The 17,040-nt window shown below is 51.9% G+C and overlaps 1 protein-coding gene across 5 annotated transcripts in view; it reads left to right on the plus strand.

Moving 5' to 3' along the window:
* Window positions 1-6,750: 6,750 nt before the first annotated feature.
* The window catches only part of PHKA1 (phosphorylase kinase regulatory subunit alpha 1), a 63,669-nt gene continuing 53,379 nt past the window's right edge, over window positions 6,751-17,040 (plus strand). For all 5 annotated transcript variants that reach the window (XM_029067607.2, XM_029067608.2, XM_029067610.2 and 2 more), the window contains exons 1-3: window positions 6,751-6,904; window positions 12,914-13,072; window positions 16,195-16,242. In XM_029067607.2, the coding sequence (XP_028923440.1) occupies window positions 6,827-6,904; window positions 12,914-13,072; window positions 16,195-16,242 (285 nt within the window). In that variant the 5' untranslated portion in view covers window positions 6,751-6,826. The remainder of the gene's footprint in view (window positions 6,905-12,913; window positions 13,073-16,194; window positions 16,243-17,040) is intronic.

Consider the following 17,040-nt stretch of genomic DNA (forward strand, 5'->3'; position numbering starts at 1 on the left):
GGGCTATTATAATTATTAATAAGAATCAGTCTGTCAGCCAATCAATGGTATTTGAGCTCTTACTATGTGCAGAGCCTGTACTAAGCGCTTGGGAGAGTTCAATACAATGGTGTTATCACTGACTCCTGTCTCTCATGCAACCCACATATTCAATCTATCACTAAATCCTGGAGGTTCAACCTTCAAAGTATAGCTAAAATCCACCCTTTCCCCTCCATCCAAACCTCTACCATGTTGATCCAACCAATTATCCTATCTCGCCTTGATTACTGCACCAGCCTACTTGCTGACCTCCCCGCCTCCTGTCTCTCCCCACTCCAGTCCATACTTCACTCTGCTGCCCGCATCATTTTTCCACAGAAACGTGCAGTCCATGTTTCCCCACTTCTCAAGAACCCTCAGCTTTACTCATCCACCTCCACATCAAACAGAAACTCCTCACCATTGGCTTTAAAGCAGTCAATCCCCTTGCCCCCTCCTACCTCACCTCACTACTCTTCTGCTATAATCCAGCTGACGCACTTTACTCTAATGCCAACCTACTCACTCTTCCTCGATCCCATCTATGTGCTGCTAGAAGCTCTCATATTATCCCGACTGGATTACTGCATCAGCTTCCTCTCTGATCTTCCATCCTCCTGTCTCTCCCCGCTCCAGTCTATACTTTATTCCGCTGCCCGGATGGTCATCTTTCTACAGAAATGCTCCGGGCGTGTCACTCCCCTCCTCAAAAATCTCCAGTGGTTGCTTTACTGTTTTGCTTCGCATAAAACGAAAGATTCCTCACTCTTGGCTTCGAAGCTGTCCATCCCCTTGTCCCCTCCTACCTCACCTCCCTTTTCTCCTCCTCCAGCCCACCCCGCACTCTCCGGTCCTTTGCCGCCCACCTCCTCACCGTCCCTCGGTCTCGCCCATCCCGCCGTCGACCCCTGGGCCGCATCCTCCCGCTGCCCCGGAACGCCCTCCCTCCTCACCTCCGCCAAACGAACTCTCTTCCCCTCTTCAAAGCCCTACTGAGAGCTCACCTCCTCCAAGAGGCCTTCCCAGACTGAGCCCTCCCTTCCCTCTGCTCCTCCCTCCCTCTGCTCTTCCCCCTTCCCCTCCCCACCGCACTTGTGCATACTTGTATATATTATTTTTTACTCTAGTTTGCTAATGATGTGTCTATATGTATGATTCTATTTATCTTGATGATATTGATGCCAGACTACTTGTTTTGTTTTGTTTTCTCTTGCGGTCTGTCTCCCCCGTTTAGACTGTGAGCCCGTTGTTGGGCAGGGATTGTCTCTATCTGTTGCTGAATTGTACAGTCCAAGCACTTAGTGCAGTGCTCTGCACATAGTAAGCGCTCAATAATCACGACTGAACGAATGAATGGCAGCTGACCTCTCTCCCATATCCTGCCTCTGACCTGGAACACCCTCCGTTTTCATATCTGACAGACAATTATTCTCCCCCTCTTCAAAGGCTCCAAGGAGCCACATCTCCTCCAAGAAGCCTTCCCTAACTAAGTCCTCATTTCCTCTTTTCCCACTCCCTTCTGCGTCACTCGGACTTGAGTATCAATCCCCATTTTACAGACGAGGTAACTGAGGCATAGAGAAGTGATGAGACTTGCCCAAAGTCACACAGCTGACAAGCGGCGGAGCCGGGATTTGAACCCATGACCTCTGACTCCCAAGCCTGGGCTCTTTCCCCTGAGCCACGTTGCTTCTCTGATGAGGATGATGACTGTTCTGCACTCTTTAATCATCATAATAATTATGGTATTTGTTAAGCGCTTACTATGCGCTGAGCACTGTTCCAAGTGCAGGGCTAGATACAAAGTCATCAAATTGTCCCATGGGGGAGGCTCACAATTTTAATTTTAATCCCCATTTTGCAGCTGAGGTAACTGAGGCACAGAGAAGTAAGTGGCTTGGCCCAGGTCACACAGCAGATGAGTGGCGGAGGTGGGAGTCGAACCCAAGACCTCCGACTCCCGAGCCCGGGGTCTTTCCACTAAGCCACGCTGCTTCTCGAATGATGATGATGATTTCCCGAAAGCACACCTGCTACGGAAGCAGAAGCAGCGTGGCTTAGTGGAAAGAGCCCGGGCTTGGGAGCCAGAGGTCATGGGTTCTAATCTCGCCTCCGCCACTTGTCTGCTGTGTGACCTCGGGTGAGTCACTTCACTTCTCTGGGCCTCAGTTCCCTCATCTGTAAAAATGGGGATTAAAAAGTGTGAGCCCCGTGTGGGACAATCCGATTACCCTGTATCTACCCCAGCACTTAGAAAGGTGCTCGGCACCTAGTAAGCGCTTATCAGCGTGGCTCAGTGGCAAGAGCCTGGGCTTGGGAGTCAGAGGTCATGGGTTCTATTCCCAGCTCTGCTGCTAGTCAGCTGTGTGACCTTGGGCAAGTCACTGCAGCGTGGCTCAGTGGAAAGAGCCCGGGCTTGGGAGTCAGATGTCATGGGTTCAAATTCCGGCTCTGCCACTTGTCAGCTGTGTGACTATGACCAAGTCACTTTACTTCTCTGTGCCTCAGTAACCTCATCTGTAAAATGGGGATTAAGACTGTGAGCCTCACGTGGGACAACCTGATGACCCTGTATCTACCCCAGCGCTTAGCACATAGTAAGCGCTTGACAAATACCAACATTATTATTATTCTCTGCACCTCAGTTACCTCAGTTACCTCATCTGTCAAATGGGGATGAAGACTGTGAGCCCCACATGGGACAACCTGATCACCTTGTATCCCCCAGCGCTCAGAACAGTGCTCTGCACATAGTAAGCGCTTAACAACTACCACAATTTTTTATTTATTTTAACAAATACCGTAATTATTATTATTATTATTATTATTCTAATTCTTACAGATGAAATGGCCTTTTGTTTGCCATCTGGGAGGCGGCCTGGCGGCCTGGCTGGGCCAGTGACACAGATACTATTTTCAGGCTGGTGACCTGACATTTGCCAACAGGCCGAGCGCAGAGAGTTCATTCAATTCATTCATTCAATAGTATTTATTGAGCGCTTACTATGTGCAGAGCACTGTACTAAGCGCTTGGGATGAACAAGTCGGCAACAGATAGAGACGGTCCCTGCCGTTTGACGGACTTACGGTCTAATCGGGGGAGACGGACAGACGAGAACGATGGCGATAAATAGAGTCAAGGGGAAGAACATCTCGTAAAAACGATGGCGACTAAATAGAATCAAGGCGATGTACAATTCATTAACAAAATAAAATTTTGTTAATTTTAGAGGAGAGGTCAGCGCTTAGTGCTTAGGGACATTGGAGCTTTCTTAAGTGCCGTTTTTGCCTTGCTCCCGGTGACAGCCGCCCGGCAGCCAAACCAAGCACCAATTATCGTTCGTCCCCAAGCTGCCCTCTGGATCCATTCCTCCTCGCCAGTCTGGTGGCAGAGGGTTTCCTCTCACAGCTCACACACATTCATTCATTAAATAGTACTTATTGAGCGCTTACTATGTGCAGAGCACTGTAGTAAGCGCTTGGAATGGACAAATCGGTACCAGATAGAGACCGGCCCTGCCCTTTGACGGGCTTACGGTCTAATCGGACAGACAAGAACAGTGGCAATCAATAGAATCGAGGGGATGAACGTCTCCTTAAAGCAATAGCAAATAAATAGAATCAGGGTGATGTACATCTCATTAACAAAATAAATAGGGTGATGAAGATCTATACAGTTGAGCGGACGAGTACAGTGCTGAGGGGAGGGGAAGGGAGAAGGGGAGGAGCAGAGGGAGAGGGGGGAAAGGAGGGTTTAGCTGCGGAGAGGTGAAGGGGGGGATAGAGGGAGCAGAGGGAAAAGGGGAGCTCAGTCTGGGAAGGCCTCTTGGAGGAGGTGAGCTTAGAAGCAGCGTGGCCTAGTGGATAGAGCAGGGGCCTGGGAGTCAGAAGGTCCTGGGTTCTAGTCCCAGCTCTGCCGCTCGTCTGCTCTATCACCTTGGACAAGTCACGACTCTTTTCCGTTCCTCAGTTACCTCGACAGCAAAATGGGGATTAAGACCGGGAGCCCCACGTGGGACAGTGACTGTGTCCCGCCCGATTGCCTTGTATTTGCCCCAGTGCTTAATACAGTGCCTGGCACCTAGTAATCGCCCAACAAATACCACGATAAAAGCACGATTGAGCGATTGCTTGAGTGACTGCCATTCGAGTTCTTAGAAACAGGGCATTTCCATCTGATTAGACTAGATTATTATGATGATGATTATTAGATTATTATGATTAGATCTAATGATTAGATTAGATTTTATTAGCTTGTGAGCCCATCACTGGGCAGGGATTGTCTCTATCTGTTGCCGAATTGTCCATTCCAAGCACTTAGTACAGTGCTCTACACATAGTAAGCGCTCAATCAATACTACTGAATGAACAATGAGAAGCAGTGCGGCCTAGTTGGAAGAGCATGGGCCGGGGAGTCCGAGGATCTGGGTTCAAATGCTGACTCTACAAGTCACTTCACTTCTCTGTGCCTCAAGTGCCTCATCTGCAAAATGGGGATTCAATACCGGTTCTCTCTCCTAGTTAGACTATGAGTCCCAAGAGCTGATTATCTTGTATGTATCCCCCGTGTTTAGTTCGCTGCTCATTTCATAGTAAGGACTTGTGCTCGTCCGCTCATTTGTGCTTGTCCGCTCATTTGTGCTCGTCCGCTCATTTGCATATATTTTTAATACCCTATTTATTTTGTTAATGAGATGTACATCCCCTTGATTCTATTTATTGCTATTGTTTTAATGAGATGCTCTTCCCCTCGATTCTATTTATTGCCATTGTTCTTGTCTGTCCGTCTCCCCCGATTAGACTGCGAGCCCGTCAAAGGGCAGGGACTGTCTCTATCTGTTGCCGATTTGTACATTCCAAGCGCTTAGTACAGTGTTCTGCACACAGTAAGCGCTCAATAAATACTACTGAATGAATGAATGACTTTAGAAATGCCACAATTATCCTCCCCTATGTTTAGTACAGGGTCCAACACAAAGTCATAATAATAATGTTGGTATTTGTTAAGTGCTTACTATGTGCCAAGCACCGTTCTAAGCGCTGGAGTAGATACAGGGTGATCGGGTTGTCCCATGTGAGGCTCACAGTTAATCCCCATTTTACAGGTGAGGTAACCGAGGCACAGAGAAGTGAAGTGACTTGCCCACAGTCCCACAGCTGACAAGTGGCAGAGCCGGGATTTGAACCCATGACCTCGGACTCCCAAGCCTGGACTCTTTCCCCTGAGCCTCGCTGCTGCTCTAATAATAATAATAATAATAATAATAATGTTGGTATTTGTTAAGCGCTTCCTATGTGCCAAGCACTGTTCTAAGCGCCGGGGGAGATACAAGGTAATCAGGTTGTCCCACGTGGATTCACACTTTTAATCCCCATTTTACAGATGAGGTCACTGAGGCCCAGAGAAGTGACTTGCCCACAGCCCCACAGCTGACAAGTGGCAGAGCCGGGATTCGAACCCATGACCTCGGACTCCCAAGAAATACCATTAAAAAATTCTGCAGGGCAGCAAGAACTTTTTCAATTTTATTTTATTAAGCGCTTACTCTGTGCCAGGCACTATTCTAAGCGCTGGGGTGGATACAAAGTCATCGATTGGCCCCGGTCCCTGTCCCGCGTGGGGCTCCCAGTCTTCACCCCCATTTTCCAGATGAGGTCACCGAGGCCCAGAGAGGTGAAGTGACCTGTCCACGCCCGCCCGCCCGCCCTCGTCTGACCAATAGGGCGGCGACCCCTGCCCTCCCCCGACCAATGGGGTGGCGCCCTCAGTGCCCCCCGACCAATGGGGTGGCGCCCGCCCGCCCGCCCTTGACTAAAGGGGCAGTGCCCGCCAAAGCTCCCTTGGCCTTTAGGGTGACACCCCAGCCCTCCCTCGACCAATGGGGTGGAGCCCGGCCTCCTCCCCCGGCCAATGGGGTGGCGCCCTCAGTCCTCCCCGACCAATGGGGTGGCGCCCGCCCGCCCTACCGTGGCTAAAGAAGGGGTGCCCGCCCGCCCTCCCCCGACCAATGGGGCGATGCCCTCAGCCCTCCCCGACCAATGGGGTGTCGCCCGCCTAAAGAGGCGGTGCCCCCCGCCCTCCCCCGACCAATGGGGCGGTGTCCCGTCCCTCCCCCGACCAATGGGGCGTCGCCCGCCCTACCTCCCCGGTCTAAAGAAGCGGTGGCCGCCCGCCCTCCCCCGACCAATGGGGCGGTGCCCTCAGCCCACCCCGACCAATGGGGTGGCGCCCGCTCTACCTCCCTCGGCTAAAGAGGCGGTACCCCCCCTCCCGCCCTCCCCCGACCAATGGGGTGTCGCCCCAGCCCTCCCCGACCAATGGGATGGCGCCCGCCCGCCCCCCCCCCCCGGGCTAAAGAGGCGGCGCCCGTCGTCCCCCCCCGACCAATGGGGTGGCGACCCCAGCCCTCCCCGACCAATGGGATGGCGCCCGCCCCCCCCCGGGCTAAAGAGGAGGCGCCCGTCGTCCCCCCCGACCAATGGGGTGGCGACCCCAGCCCTCCCCGACCAATGGGGTGTCGCCCCTGCCCTCCCCGACCAATGGGATGGCGCCCCCCCGGGCTAAAGAGGCGGCGCCCGTCGTCCCCCCCCCCCCGACCAATGGGGTGGCGACCCCAGCCCTCCCCGACCAATGGGGCGGCGTCCTCCGGCGGCCGCGGGCCAATGGGAGGGCGGGGCGGGGCGGAGGGGGGGGGGGCGCCCGGAGCGCCGGCTAGAGCCGGGCCGGGCGGAGCGGGTAGGAGGGCAGGCAGGCGGGCAGGGGTCAGAGGTCAGAGGTCACCGGGGGGCTCCCACCCGCAGCAGCATGAGGAGCAGGAGCAACTCGGGCGTCCGTCTGGACGGCTACGCCAGGCTGGTCCAGCAGACCATCCTCTGCCACCAGGTGGGTGAAGCCCCCGCCGGCATCACTCCCATCGTCTAATAAGGAGGATGAACAATCCCCACCCCGCGGGGCTCAGCGGCCCCGGCCCGGCGGGGGGGGGGGGGGGTCAGAAGGGCGTGGGTTCTAATCCCGCCCCCGCCACCTGTCTGCTGGGTGACCCTGGGCCGGTCGGCGGTGATAAAATCAGGTTGGGGTTGGTTAAGCGCTTACTACGTGCGGAGCGCTGTGCTAAGCGCTGGGGTCACAATAATAATAATAATAGTAATGTTGGTATTTGGTTGTAATAATAATAATAATAGTAATGTTGGTATATACTGGTTGTGTATACTGGTTGTAATAATTTGGTTGTAATAATAATAATAATAGTAATGTTGGTATATACTATGGGCGGAGCGCTGTGCTAAGCGTTGGGGTCATAATAATAATGTTAATGTCGGTATTTGTTAAGCCCTTACTATGTGCGGAGCGCTGGAGTAATAATAATGTTGGTATTTGTTACGCCCTTACTGTGTGCGGAGCGCTGGGGTCACAATAATAATGTTGGCATTTGCTAAGCCCTTACTATGGGCGGAGCGCTGTGCTAAGCGTTGGGGTCATAATAATAATGTTAATGTCGGTATTTGTTAAGCCCTTACCATGTGCGGAGCGCTGGAGTAATAATAATGTTGGTATTTGTTACGCCCTTACTCTGTGCGGAGCACTGTGCTAAGCGCTGGGGTAGATACAGGGTCATCAGGTTGTCCCACGTGAGGCTCCCGGTCTTCATCCCCATTTGACAGAGGAGAGAACTGAGGCCCAGAGAAGTGAAGCGACTCGCCCACGGTCACACGGCTGACGAGTGGCCGAGCCGGGAGTCGAACCCATGACCTCGGACTCCCAAGCCCGGGCTCTTTCCACTGAGCCCCGCCGCTTCTCTGGGCCTCAGGGACCTCATCTGGAAAATGGGGAGGAAGAGTGTCAGCCCCGTGTACGGCGGGGACGGTGTCCACCCTAACTTGACTCTTCCCCAACGCTTGGAACAGTGCTTGGCTTCATAGTAAGCACTTAATAAGTGCCGTCATTATTCTTACTGTTGTTTTTCATAAATGGCAATGTAGTAATGTAATATTGTTGATTAATAGTGATAACTGTGGGTTTTGCTAAGCGCTCACTAGGTGCCAAGCACTGTACTAAGCGCAGGGGTGGATACAAGCAAATACAAGCAAGGGGAAGCGGCGTGGCTCAGTGGAAAGAGCCCGGGCTTCGGAGTCAGAGATCACGAGTTCGACTCCCGGCTCTTCCACTTGTCAGCTGCGTGACCGGGGGCGAGTCACTTCGCTTCTCTGGGCCTCAGTGACCTCTTCTGTAAAATGGGGATTAAGACTGTGAGCCTCACGTGGGACAACCCGATGACCCTGGATCTCCCCCAGCGCTTAGAACGGTGCTCTGCACATAGTAGGCGCTTAACAGATACCAACATTATTATATGGTGTTCATTCATTCATTCAGTCGTATTTATTGAGCGCTTACTATGTGCAGAGCGCTGGACTAAGCGCTTGGAATGGACGATTGGGCAGCGGATAGAGACAATCCCCGCCCAATGACGGGCTCGTGGTCTAAAAGGGGGAAGACGGACAACAAAACAAATAGTCAGGAGTCAGTACCATCAAAATAGAATCAGATATATACACATCATTAATAAAATCAATAGAGTAATAAATAATATATACAAATATGCACAAGTGCTGTGGGGAGGGGAAGGGGGGAATGGGGAGGGAAGGAGCAAAGGGAAAGGGAGGGCTCAGTATGGGAAGGCCTCCTGGAGGAGGTGACCTCTCAGGAGGACTTTGAGGAGGGGAAGAGAGTTTGGTGGAGGGGAGGAGGGAGGAAGCGCCTATATGTGCCGTGCACTGTACTAAGCGCTGGGGTGGATGCAAGTAAATAGGCTTGGATAATAAAGGGAGGAAGCGCCTATATGTGCCGTGCACTGTACTTAAGCGCTGGGGTGGATGCAAGCAAATAGGATTGGATAATAATAATGATGGTATTTAAGTGGTTATTATGTAATAATAATAATGTGGGTATTGGTTAAGCGCTTCCTATGTGCAGAGCACCGTTCTAAGCGCTGGGGGAGACCCAGGGGAATCGGGTCGTCCCACGTGAGGCTCCCAGTTAATCCCCATTTTACAGATGAGGGAACTGAGGCCCAGAGAAGCGGAGTGACTCGCCCACGGTCACGCGGCTGACGCGTGGCCGAGCCGGGAGTCGAACTCATGACCTCTGACTCCGAAGCCCGGGCTCTTTCCACTGAGCCACGCTGCTTCCCGTGCCGAGCACCGTTCTAAGTGCTGTAATCGAGTCGTCCCACGTGGGGCTCACAGTTTTTAATCCCCATTTTACAGATGAGGGAACCGAAGCACAGCGAAGTTAAGTGATTCGCCCAAGGTCACACAGCAGACGAGTGGCAGAGAAGAGTCCCTGTCCCGCACTGGAGAGGTGCGGGACCCTTCCGCCGCAGGGACCAATCAGTCAACCCGTGGTATTTATTGAGCGCTTACTGCCTCCAGAGCACTGTACTAAGCGCTTGGGTAGCAGAACCGAGCCGGGAGACCCGTTCAGTGGGCAGAGTTCAGCGCGTTTATCTTTGGCCAGGAATTTGCAATTGAGCGGTCTCTCCTGCCCCCTTTGACAGATTGGGAAACTGAGTCCCAGAGGCTGACGAGGGGTCGCCCGAGGTCGTCCAGCAAGTCAGGGAGGGTTAAAAACCACTCCTGCCCTGTGTGTTGTCCACGGGGCCACGGACATGGCTTTGAAAACCTTGTCCGGTCCCTTGATTGGGACCGCAAAAAGCCCATTCTCTGCACTCGATCAATCAATCAATCAATCAATCAATCAATCAGACGTGGCATTTTCTTTACTAGGATCGGCTCATTCGCCTTTATCAGAAAAGAAGAAAAACTTCTTCCACCTCTGTCTGACCAGGAAAACGAAAACACCCGGTGGTGGCGAAACGCTTCCGAGAGAAAAGAGCGCCGACAAGAACTCATTTGACCTCGGTTAAAATAACCGCTCGATTGGCATCGTGGCTCGGTGGAAAGAGCCCGGGCTTCGGAGTCAGAGGTCATGGGTTCGACTCCCGGCTCGGCCACTCGTCAGCCGCGTGACCGTGGGCGAGTCACTTCACTTCTCTGGGCCTCAGTTCCCTCATCTGTAAAATGGGGATTAACTGGGAGCCTCACGTGGGACGACCCGATTCCCCTGGATCTCCCCCAGCGCTTAGAACGGTGCTCTGCACATAGTAAGCGCTTAACGAATACCAACGTTATTATTGGCATCGTCAACGAGTGTCTGCCGACACTGTTATTGCTATATTGCACTCTCCCAAGCGCCTAGTATAGTGCTGCGCACACAGTAAACGAAGCAGCGTGGCGCAGGGGAAAGAGCCCGGGCTTGGGAGTCGGAGGTCATGGGTTCGAATCCCAGCTCTGCCACTTGTCAGCTGTGCGACTGTGGGCAAATCACTTCACTTCTCTGGGCCTCAGTGACCTCATCTGTAAAATGGGGATGAAGACTGGGAGCCTCACGTGGGACAACCCGATTACCCTGTATACCCCAGCGCTTAGAACAGTGCTCTGCACTTAGTAAGCGCTTAATAAATCCCAGCATGGTTATTACAATTGGCAGGATTGTCCTCCGAATGAAGCATTCTGGAGTTTTAACGAGGCTTTGTTAATTTAATCGGCGTGTGACTGTTCAGAGGACTGTAGATGTAAAAAGGGTTATAATAATATTATGAAAATCTACCTTTATTCATTTCTACGGGTCCGTTCCATTTCTCGTGTTGCGTTGTCCCTTTTCAAAATGCCACGCTTCCATAATTAAGCCGCTCGCAATGCCCCGATGTGTGTAAATTGGAGTGGGATCATTCTTAAGTAGGAATCTGATTTCAGTTTCTCGTTTCCAGTAAGTGCGAACAGAGTAAATATCAGCAAGAGAGTCCAGTGGGGGCTCAGAGGGAAGATCGTCCTGATTATGAGGGTCAGGAAGGTGGAAAAGAGGAATTAGTATATAGAAAATTGCAACAGGTAGTTTGAGGAGTTTGCCCCCGAAAGCTTTGGTAAAAATAGAGACTGGTGGTGGGGTGTGCTAGATATTTTTCTCCTGCAGTCCTTTCTTCCTGACTTCTAAGTCGTGACATCGTCGCGATTTTATGAGGGGTGATTTGACATAATCCCAGTGTTCTTTGTTCTTCGATAACAGTGTAGTTCGGGGAAGCGTCGATTGACTTTGTGCCCAGACCGAATGGGGAAAGGGTGAAGAGGGGGAGGCCGGTGGAAATGCACACTTTTCCGTTACCGTGAGAAGCAGCGTGGCTCAGTGGAGAGAGCCCGGGCTTGGGAGTCCGAGGTCATGGGTTCGAATGCCGCTCGGCCACTCGTCAGCTGTGTGACTGTGGGCAAGTCGCTTCTCTGGGCCTCAGTTACCTCATCTGGGAAATGGGGATTAAGACCTTGAGCCTCACGTGGGACAACCTGACGACCCTGTATCTCCCCCAGCGCTTAGAACGGTGCTCTGCACATAGTAAGCGCTTAACCAATACCAACGTTATTATTATTATTAACAAATACCAACATTATTATTATGATAGACCTTGTGTCTGCAAGTGGGCAGGTACAGTTGTGCAGCGGACAGTTGATTTCTAATGAGCAGACGGCGAGGGAAAACTTGGAAATTGGTAGTGTGGCCATTTCTTTTTCCAGGGTGTGGGGCAGCAGTTCTTTCTCATTATGAATAATAAGGGTGTCGACCACTCTGCTAAACATTTAGACACAAGAGTATACCTGTCCCACGAGGAACTCACTATTTAAGGTGGTGAGGAGAACTGGGGTTATCCCCATTTCAGAAAGGAGGACGCTGAGGCCCCGAGAGCCCGAGCGACTTGCTTAACGTCTAGGGCAGGTCAGTGCCAAAGCTGCCGTTAGAACCAGGGCCTCCGGACTTCTTTTCTTATGCCCTTTTTCCACTTAGTCACTTAGCCACTTCTCCAGTTTCTTCCCAGGGAAAATTGAGGTTTGACTGGGGCTAAGGATGTTATCTTGTTATTAACAATGAATAATACCCGTGCCCCTTTTCCCTCTGCTCCCTCCTACCCCCCTCCCTCAGCTAAGCCCTCTTTTTCCCCCTTCCCCTCTGCTCCTCCCCCTCTCCCTTCCCCTCGGCACTGTGCTCGTCCGCTCGACTGTATATATTTTCATTACCCTATTTATTTTGTTAATGAGCTGTCCGTCACCTTGATTCCATTTATTGCTCTTGTTTTAATGAGATGTTCATCCCCTCGATTCTATTTGTTGCTGTTGTTTTTATCTGTCGGTCTCCCCTTTAGACCGTGCGCCCGTCAAAGGGCAGGGCCTGTCTCTATCTGTTGCCGATCTGTCCCTTCCAAGCGCTTAGTCCAGTGCTCTGCACATAGTAAGCGCTCAATAAATACTCGGGAATGAATGAATGATAGTAAATACTAAAGGGCGTTTTTTCCTCATAACCAGCGGGAGACGCAGCATGGTCTAGTGGACGGAGCCCGGCGGGAACGAGAATGGAAACGAGTGCCGGAGGGAGAAGAGATGTAAACAGGCTTAGAGAAATGGAACAGTCATTCCCTGTTCCAGAAACTCCTCCTTCGGAGATTAACGGGGCCGCCAGGCTACCTCAGAGTAGCAAGTCACCCTCACCGTCCCCCAAGATCTGTCTCAGTGGAAGGAACCCGGGCTTTGGAGTCGGGGGTCATGAGTGCGAATCCCAGCTCTGCCCCTTGTCAGCTGTGTGACTGTGGGCGAGTCACTTCACTTCTCTGGGCCTCAGTGACCTCATCTGTAAAATGGGAATGAAGACCGTGAGCCCCACGTGGGACAACCTGATTCCCCCTGTGTCTACCCCAGCGCTTAGAAGAGTGCTCGGCACCTAGTAAGCGCTTAACCAATGCCAACGTTATTTTTAATTAAGATGCATCTCCCCGAACCTTTCTTGGTCTTGCAGAATGCCGTGACGGGACTGCTCCCGGCCAGCTTCGATCAGAAAGATGCCTGGGTGCGGGACAACGTGTACAGCATTCTGGCTGTGTGGGGGCTGGGCCTGGCTTACAGGAAGAATGCCGACCGGGATGAGGACAAAGCGAAGGCCTATGAGCTGGAACAGGTACGTACGCCAGAGGGTCACTGCGTCCTTCTAAGGAAGGAGCCTGGAAGGGTGTGCGTTTGTGCGTGGTGGGGGCCCGTGACAGGGGTAGGGAAGCGAACTAATCATAATAATGGTAATGGTGGCATTTGTTAATAATGTTGGTATTTGTTGAGCACTTACTATGTGCCGAGCACCGTTCTAAGCGCTGGGTTAGATACAGGGTCATCGGGTCGTCCCACGTGAGGCTCCCAGTTAATCCCCATTTTACAGATGAGGGAACTGAGGCCCAGAGAAGCGAAGCGACTCGCCCACGGTCACACGGCTGACGAGTGGCAGAGCCGGGATTCGAACTCATGACCTCTGACTCCCAAGCCCGGGCTCCTTCCACTGAGCCACGCTGCTTCTCTGCTTGCTATATGCAGAGCACTGTTCTAAGCGCTGGGGGGGGGGGGGGATACAAGGTGATCGGGGTGTCCCACGTGGGGCTCACGGTTTTAATCCCCGTTTTAATAATAATAATAATAATAATAATGTTGGTATTTGTTAAGCGCTTACTATGTGCCGAGCACTGTTCTAAGCGCTGGGGTAGACACAGGGGAATCAGGTTGTCCCACGTGGGGCTCACGGTCTTAATCCCCATTTTACAGATGAGGGAACGGAGGCACGGAGAAGTGAAGTGACTCGCCCAAAGTCGCCCAGCTGACGAGTGGCCGAGCCGGGATTCGAACCCATGACCTCTGACTCCAAAGCCCGTGCTCTTTCCACTGAGCCACGCTGTTACCGAGAGGCAGCGTGGCCTAGTGGATAGAGCACGGCCTGGGAGTCAGAAGGTTATGGGTTCTAATCACGGCTCCGCCACTTGTCTGCTGCGTGAGCTTGGACAAGTCGCTTTACTTCTCTGGGCCTCAGTTAACCTCATCTGGAAAATGGGGATTAAGACTGTGAGCCCCGTGGGGGACAGGGACTGAGACCAACCTGATCAGTTTGTATCTACCCCAGCGCTTAGTGCAGCGCCTGGAACACGGTAACCACTTAAATACCATTTTTCAAAAGGCGCTCAATAAATACCACTGATGGATGGATGCCCAAACACCTCTCGCAAGGTTTCTGAGGGGAGAGAGGGTTGGGTCTAATGCAACCTCCTAAAGAGCAGAAAAGGAGTGGTTTCTGCTCTTTAGGAGATTGCATTAGAAGTCATGGCTCAGTGGAAAGAGCCCGGGCTTGGGAGTCAGAGGTCATGGGTTCGAATGCCGGCTCTGCCGCTTGTCAGCTGTGTGACTGTGGGCAAGTCACTTCACTTCTCTGGGCCTCAGATACCTCATCTGTAAAATGGGGATGAAGACCGGGAGCCTCACGTGGGACAACCTGATTCCCCTGTGTCTACCCCAGCGCTTAGAACAGCGCTCTGCACATGGTAAGCGCTTAACAAATACCAACATTATTATTTAGAAAGTCCTTACTGTGTGCAAAGCACTCTACTGAGCACTCAGAGGGTACAGTACAATGGAGTTGGTAGTCCGTTCCAACCGAGGCATTGAGAAGCAGCAGGGCTCAGTGGAAAGAGCACGGGCTGGGGAGTCACAGGTCATGGGTTCTAATCCCGGCTCCGCCGCTTGTTAGCTGTGTGACTTTGGGCAAATCAATTAACTTCTCTGTGCCTCAGTTACCTCGACTGTAAAATGGGGATGAAGACTGTGAGCCCCACGTGGGACAACCCGATCACCTCGTATCCTCCCGGCGCTTACAACAGTGCTTTGCACATAGTAAGCGCTTAACAAATGCCATCATTATTATTATTGGAAGAACCGGTTTGGGGGCTTGTTTTCAGTCAGCTCCTCAGGCGAAATGGAGCCTCCTTATCTTGCCCCCGAGAATTGGGGAAGCTTCCTGGAGGAGGTGGGAGTGGAGGAGGGTTCTTAATGCAGAGTCATCCTGCTAATCTCCCCGGGAGTCAGTTGCTTCTAGTCTGTCCCGAGTGCTTTTTTTAGAGGAGGAACAGGGCGAGGGAGGACTTGAAGACCGGCGTGTTGGGTTTTGATGATTCGTTTTAGCAGCTCGCTGGTCCGGCGGGCTCCTTCGGTGGAGAGGTTCTTCCGAGGAAGCAAAACACCTGTCTGGCATCCTCTAAATTAGAGTGCCTTCAGCCCGTACAACTGTCCGATGGGCCTTTGCCAAGACGTTCGGATAGTTTGTAGTTAGACTGGCAGATTCAGGGATTTTCCAGGCAGCCCTTTAAAGCGTTTCAATTGTGAGTGAGTCTCGGCTACAGGGAGAGAAGAGGAAGATGGCTTAGACCCAGAGATCGGAAGGTCTTATGGTTTTCCTGTCATTTCCCAGTCACATTTTACTCTTTCCACTTTTCGGACATAGACCCTCCTCACTTGCCAGTCTGGCCTCCAAATGGGGGTCTCCTTGGGTCGTCTGAGGCAACGTCACGCGGCTCAGTGGCAAGAGCCCGGGCTTGGGAGCCAGAGGTCATGGGTTCGAATCCCACCTCTGCCACCTGTCAGCGGTGTGACTGCGGGCAAGTCACTTAACTTCTCTGTGCCTCAGTTCCCTCATCTGTAAAATGGGGGTGAAGACTGTGAGCCTCATGTGGGGCAACCTGATTACCCGGTATCTACCCCAGCGCTTAGAACAGTGCTCTGCACATAGTAAGCGCTTAACAAATACCAACATTATTATTATTTAGAGAAAGGATACCGGCTTCCCGAACTGCAGGCCGATACTTCGAGAATCCAGGAACTTTAGCTCCCTGAGTTGTTTTTATTTCTCCCCCTCACCCCGCTCCTTTCCCTGAGGATAGGTCCACCGGATGGTTGGGGTTTGTTTTTCTAAACTTAAATCTGGCCCATCTTTGATTTACTTCATCTACTGGTTGTCTTGCTTTGATTTAAATGAAAGAAAAAATTAATTCCCTTTTGGTTTTTGGCCTTCAAGCAGCCAGCGTTCAATATGATCTTCTGTCCTTCTCTCAGCAAGTTCTGCTCTCTTGGGCACCCAGCAAATGCCATGTTAAGATGAACTCAGGGTAGGGTTACGTGCTCTTGAAAGGTCATGTGCCAGCTGCAGTTGCTGAATAAATGTTCTCCCCATCTAGGACTATGCGTAACAGGTTTGTTTTCCATTCCTCTTTACAGAGTGTAGTGAAGCTGATGAGAGGATTGCTGCAGTGCATGATCAGACAGGTAGAGTATGGGCGACACTTTCCCACTGTAATTTGCTTCTGATGGGCTTCAAGAATTTTCCTCCTGTTGCATGGCATCCTTGCCTGAGATCAGGAGGTGTTAAGCATTGCTATTGCAGTGCCATTTATGGGAGGAGAAACCGAGGCCCAGATGGGTTGAGCCAGTTCAATCTTGCCCCTGATGGGTCAAGAGTAACGTTTGCAGTACTGAGGTAAAGGACAAGGATGATCATTCAGACCTGGTTTCTGTCCCACAGTCTCTGAAAATTGGGGAGCGGGGGGAGGTTGGCGATGGGTCCACAAGGAAATATAGGAAGGATACAGACAGCAAAATAAATGAAGCCGACATGGACAGCAACCCCAACAACTAGAACAGTAACTGCAACAGTGAGAAGCCGCATGGCCTAGTGGAAAGAGCACGGGCCTGAGCGTCAGAAGGACCTGGGGTCTCATCCCAACTCTGCCACTTGTCTGCTGTTTGACTTTGTGCAAGTCGCTTCACTTCTCTGGGCCTCGGTTACCTCATCTGTAAAATGGGGATTGAGACCGTGAGCCCCATGGCGGGACAGGGAGTGGGTCCAGCCTGATGAACTTCAATCTACCCCAGAGCTTAGTACAGTGCCTGGCATATACTAAGCGCTTAAATACCATAAAGAAAACTCCGGTACTTCACAACTGAAGAGCCCCAGTTCCTGCCCCAGGAGTCTGGTTCAGAGTCCAACATCACATCCATCCCAACGTTCTTAAGGCTTGGAAGATTGGTTCATCTCACTCCAGTGGGGCAGTATTGGACTGCCAG

Source organism: Ornithorhynchus anatinus, chromosome 6, assembly GCF_004115215.2.
Source record: "Ornithorhynchus anatinus isolate Pmale09 chromosome 6, mOrnAna1.pri.v4, whole genome shotgun sequence".
NCBI classification, from domain to species: domain Eukaryota; kingdom Metazoa; phylum Chordata; class Mammalia; order Monotremata; family Ornithorhynchidae; genus Ornithorhynchus; species Ornithorhynchus anatinus.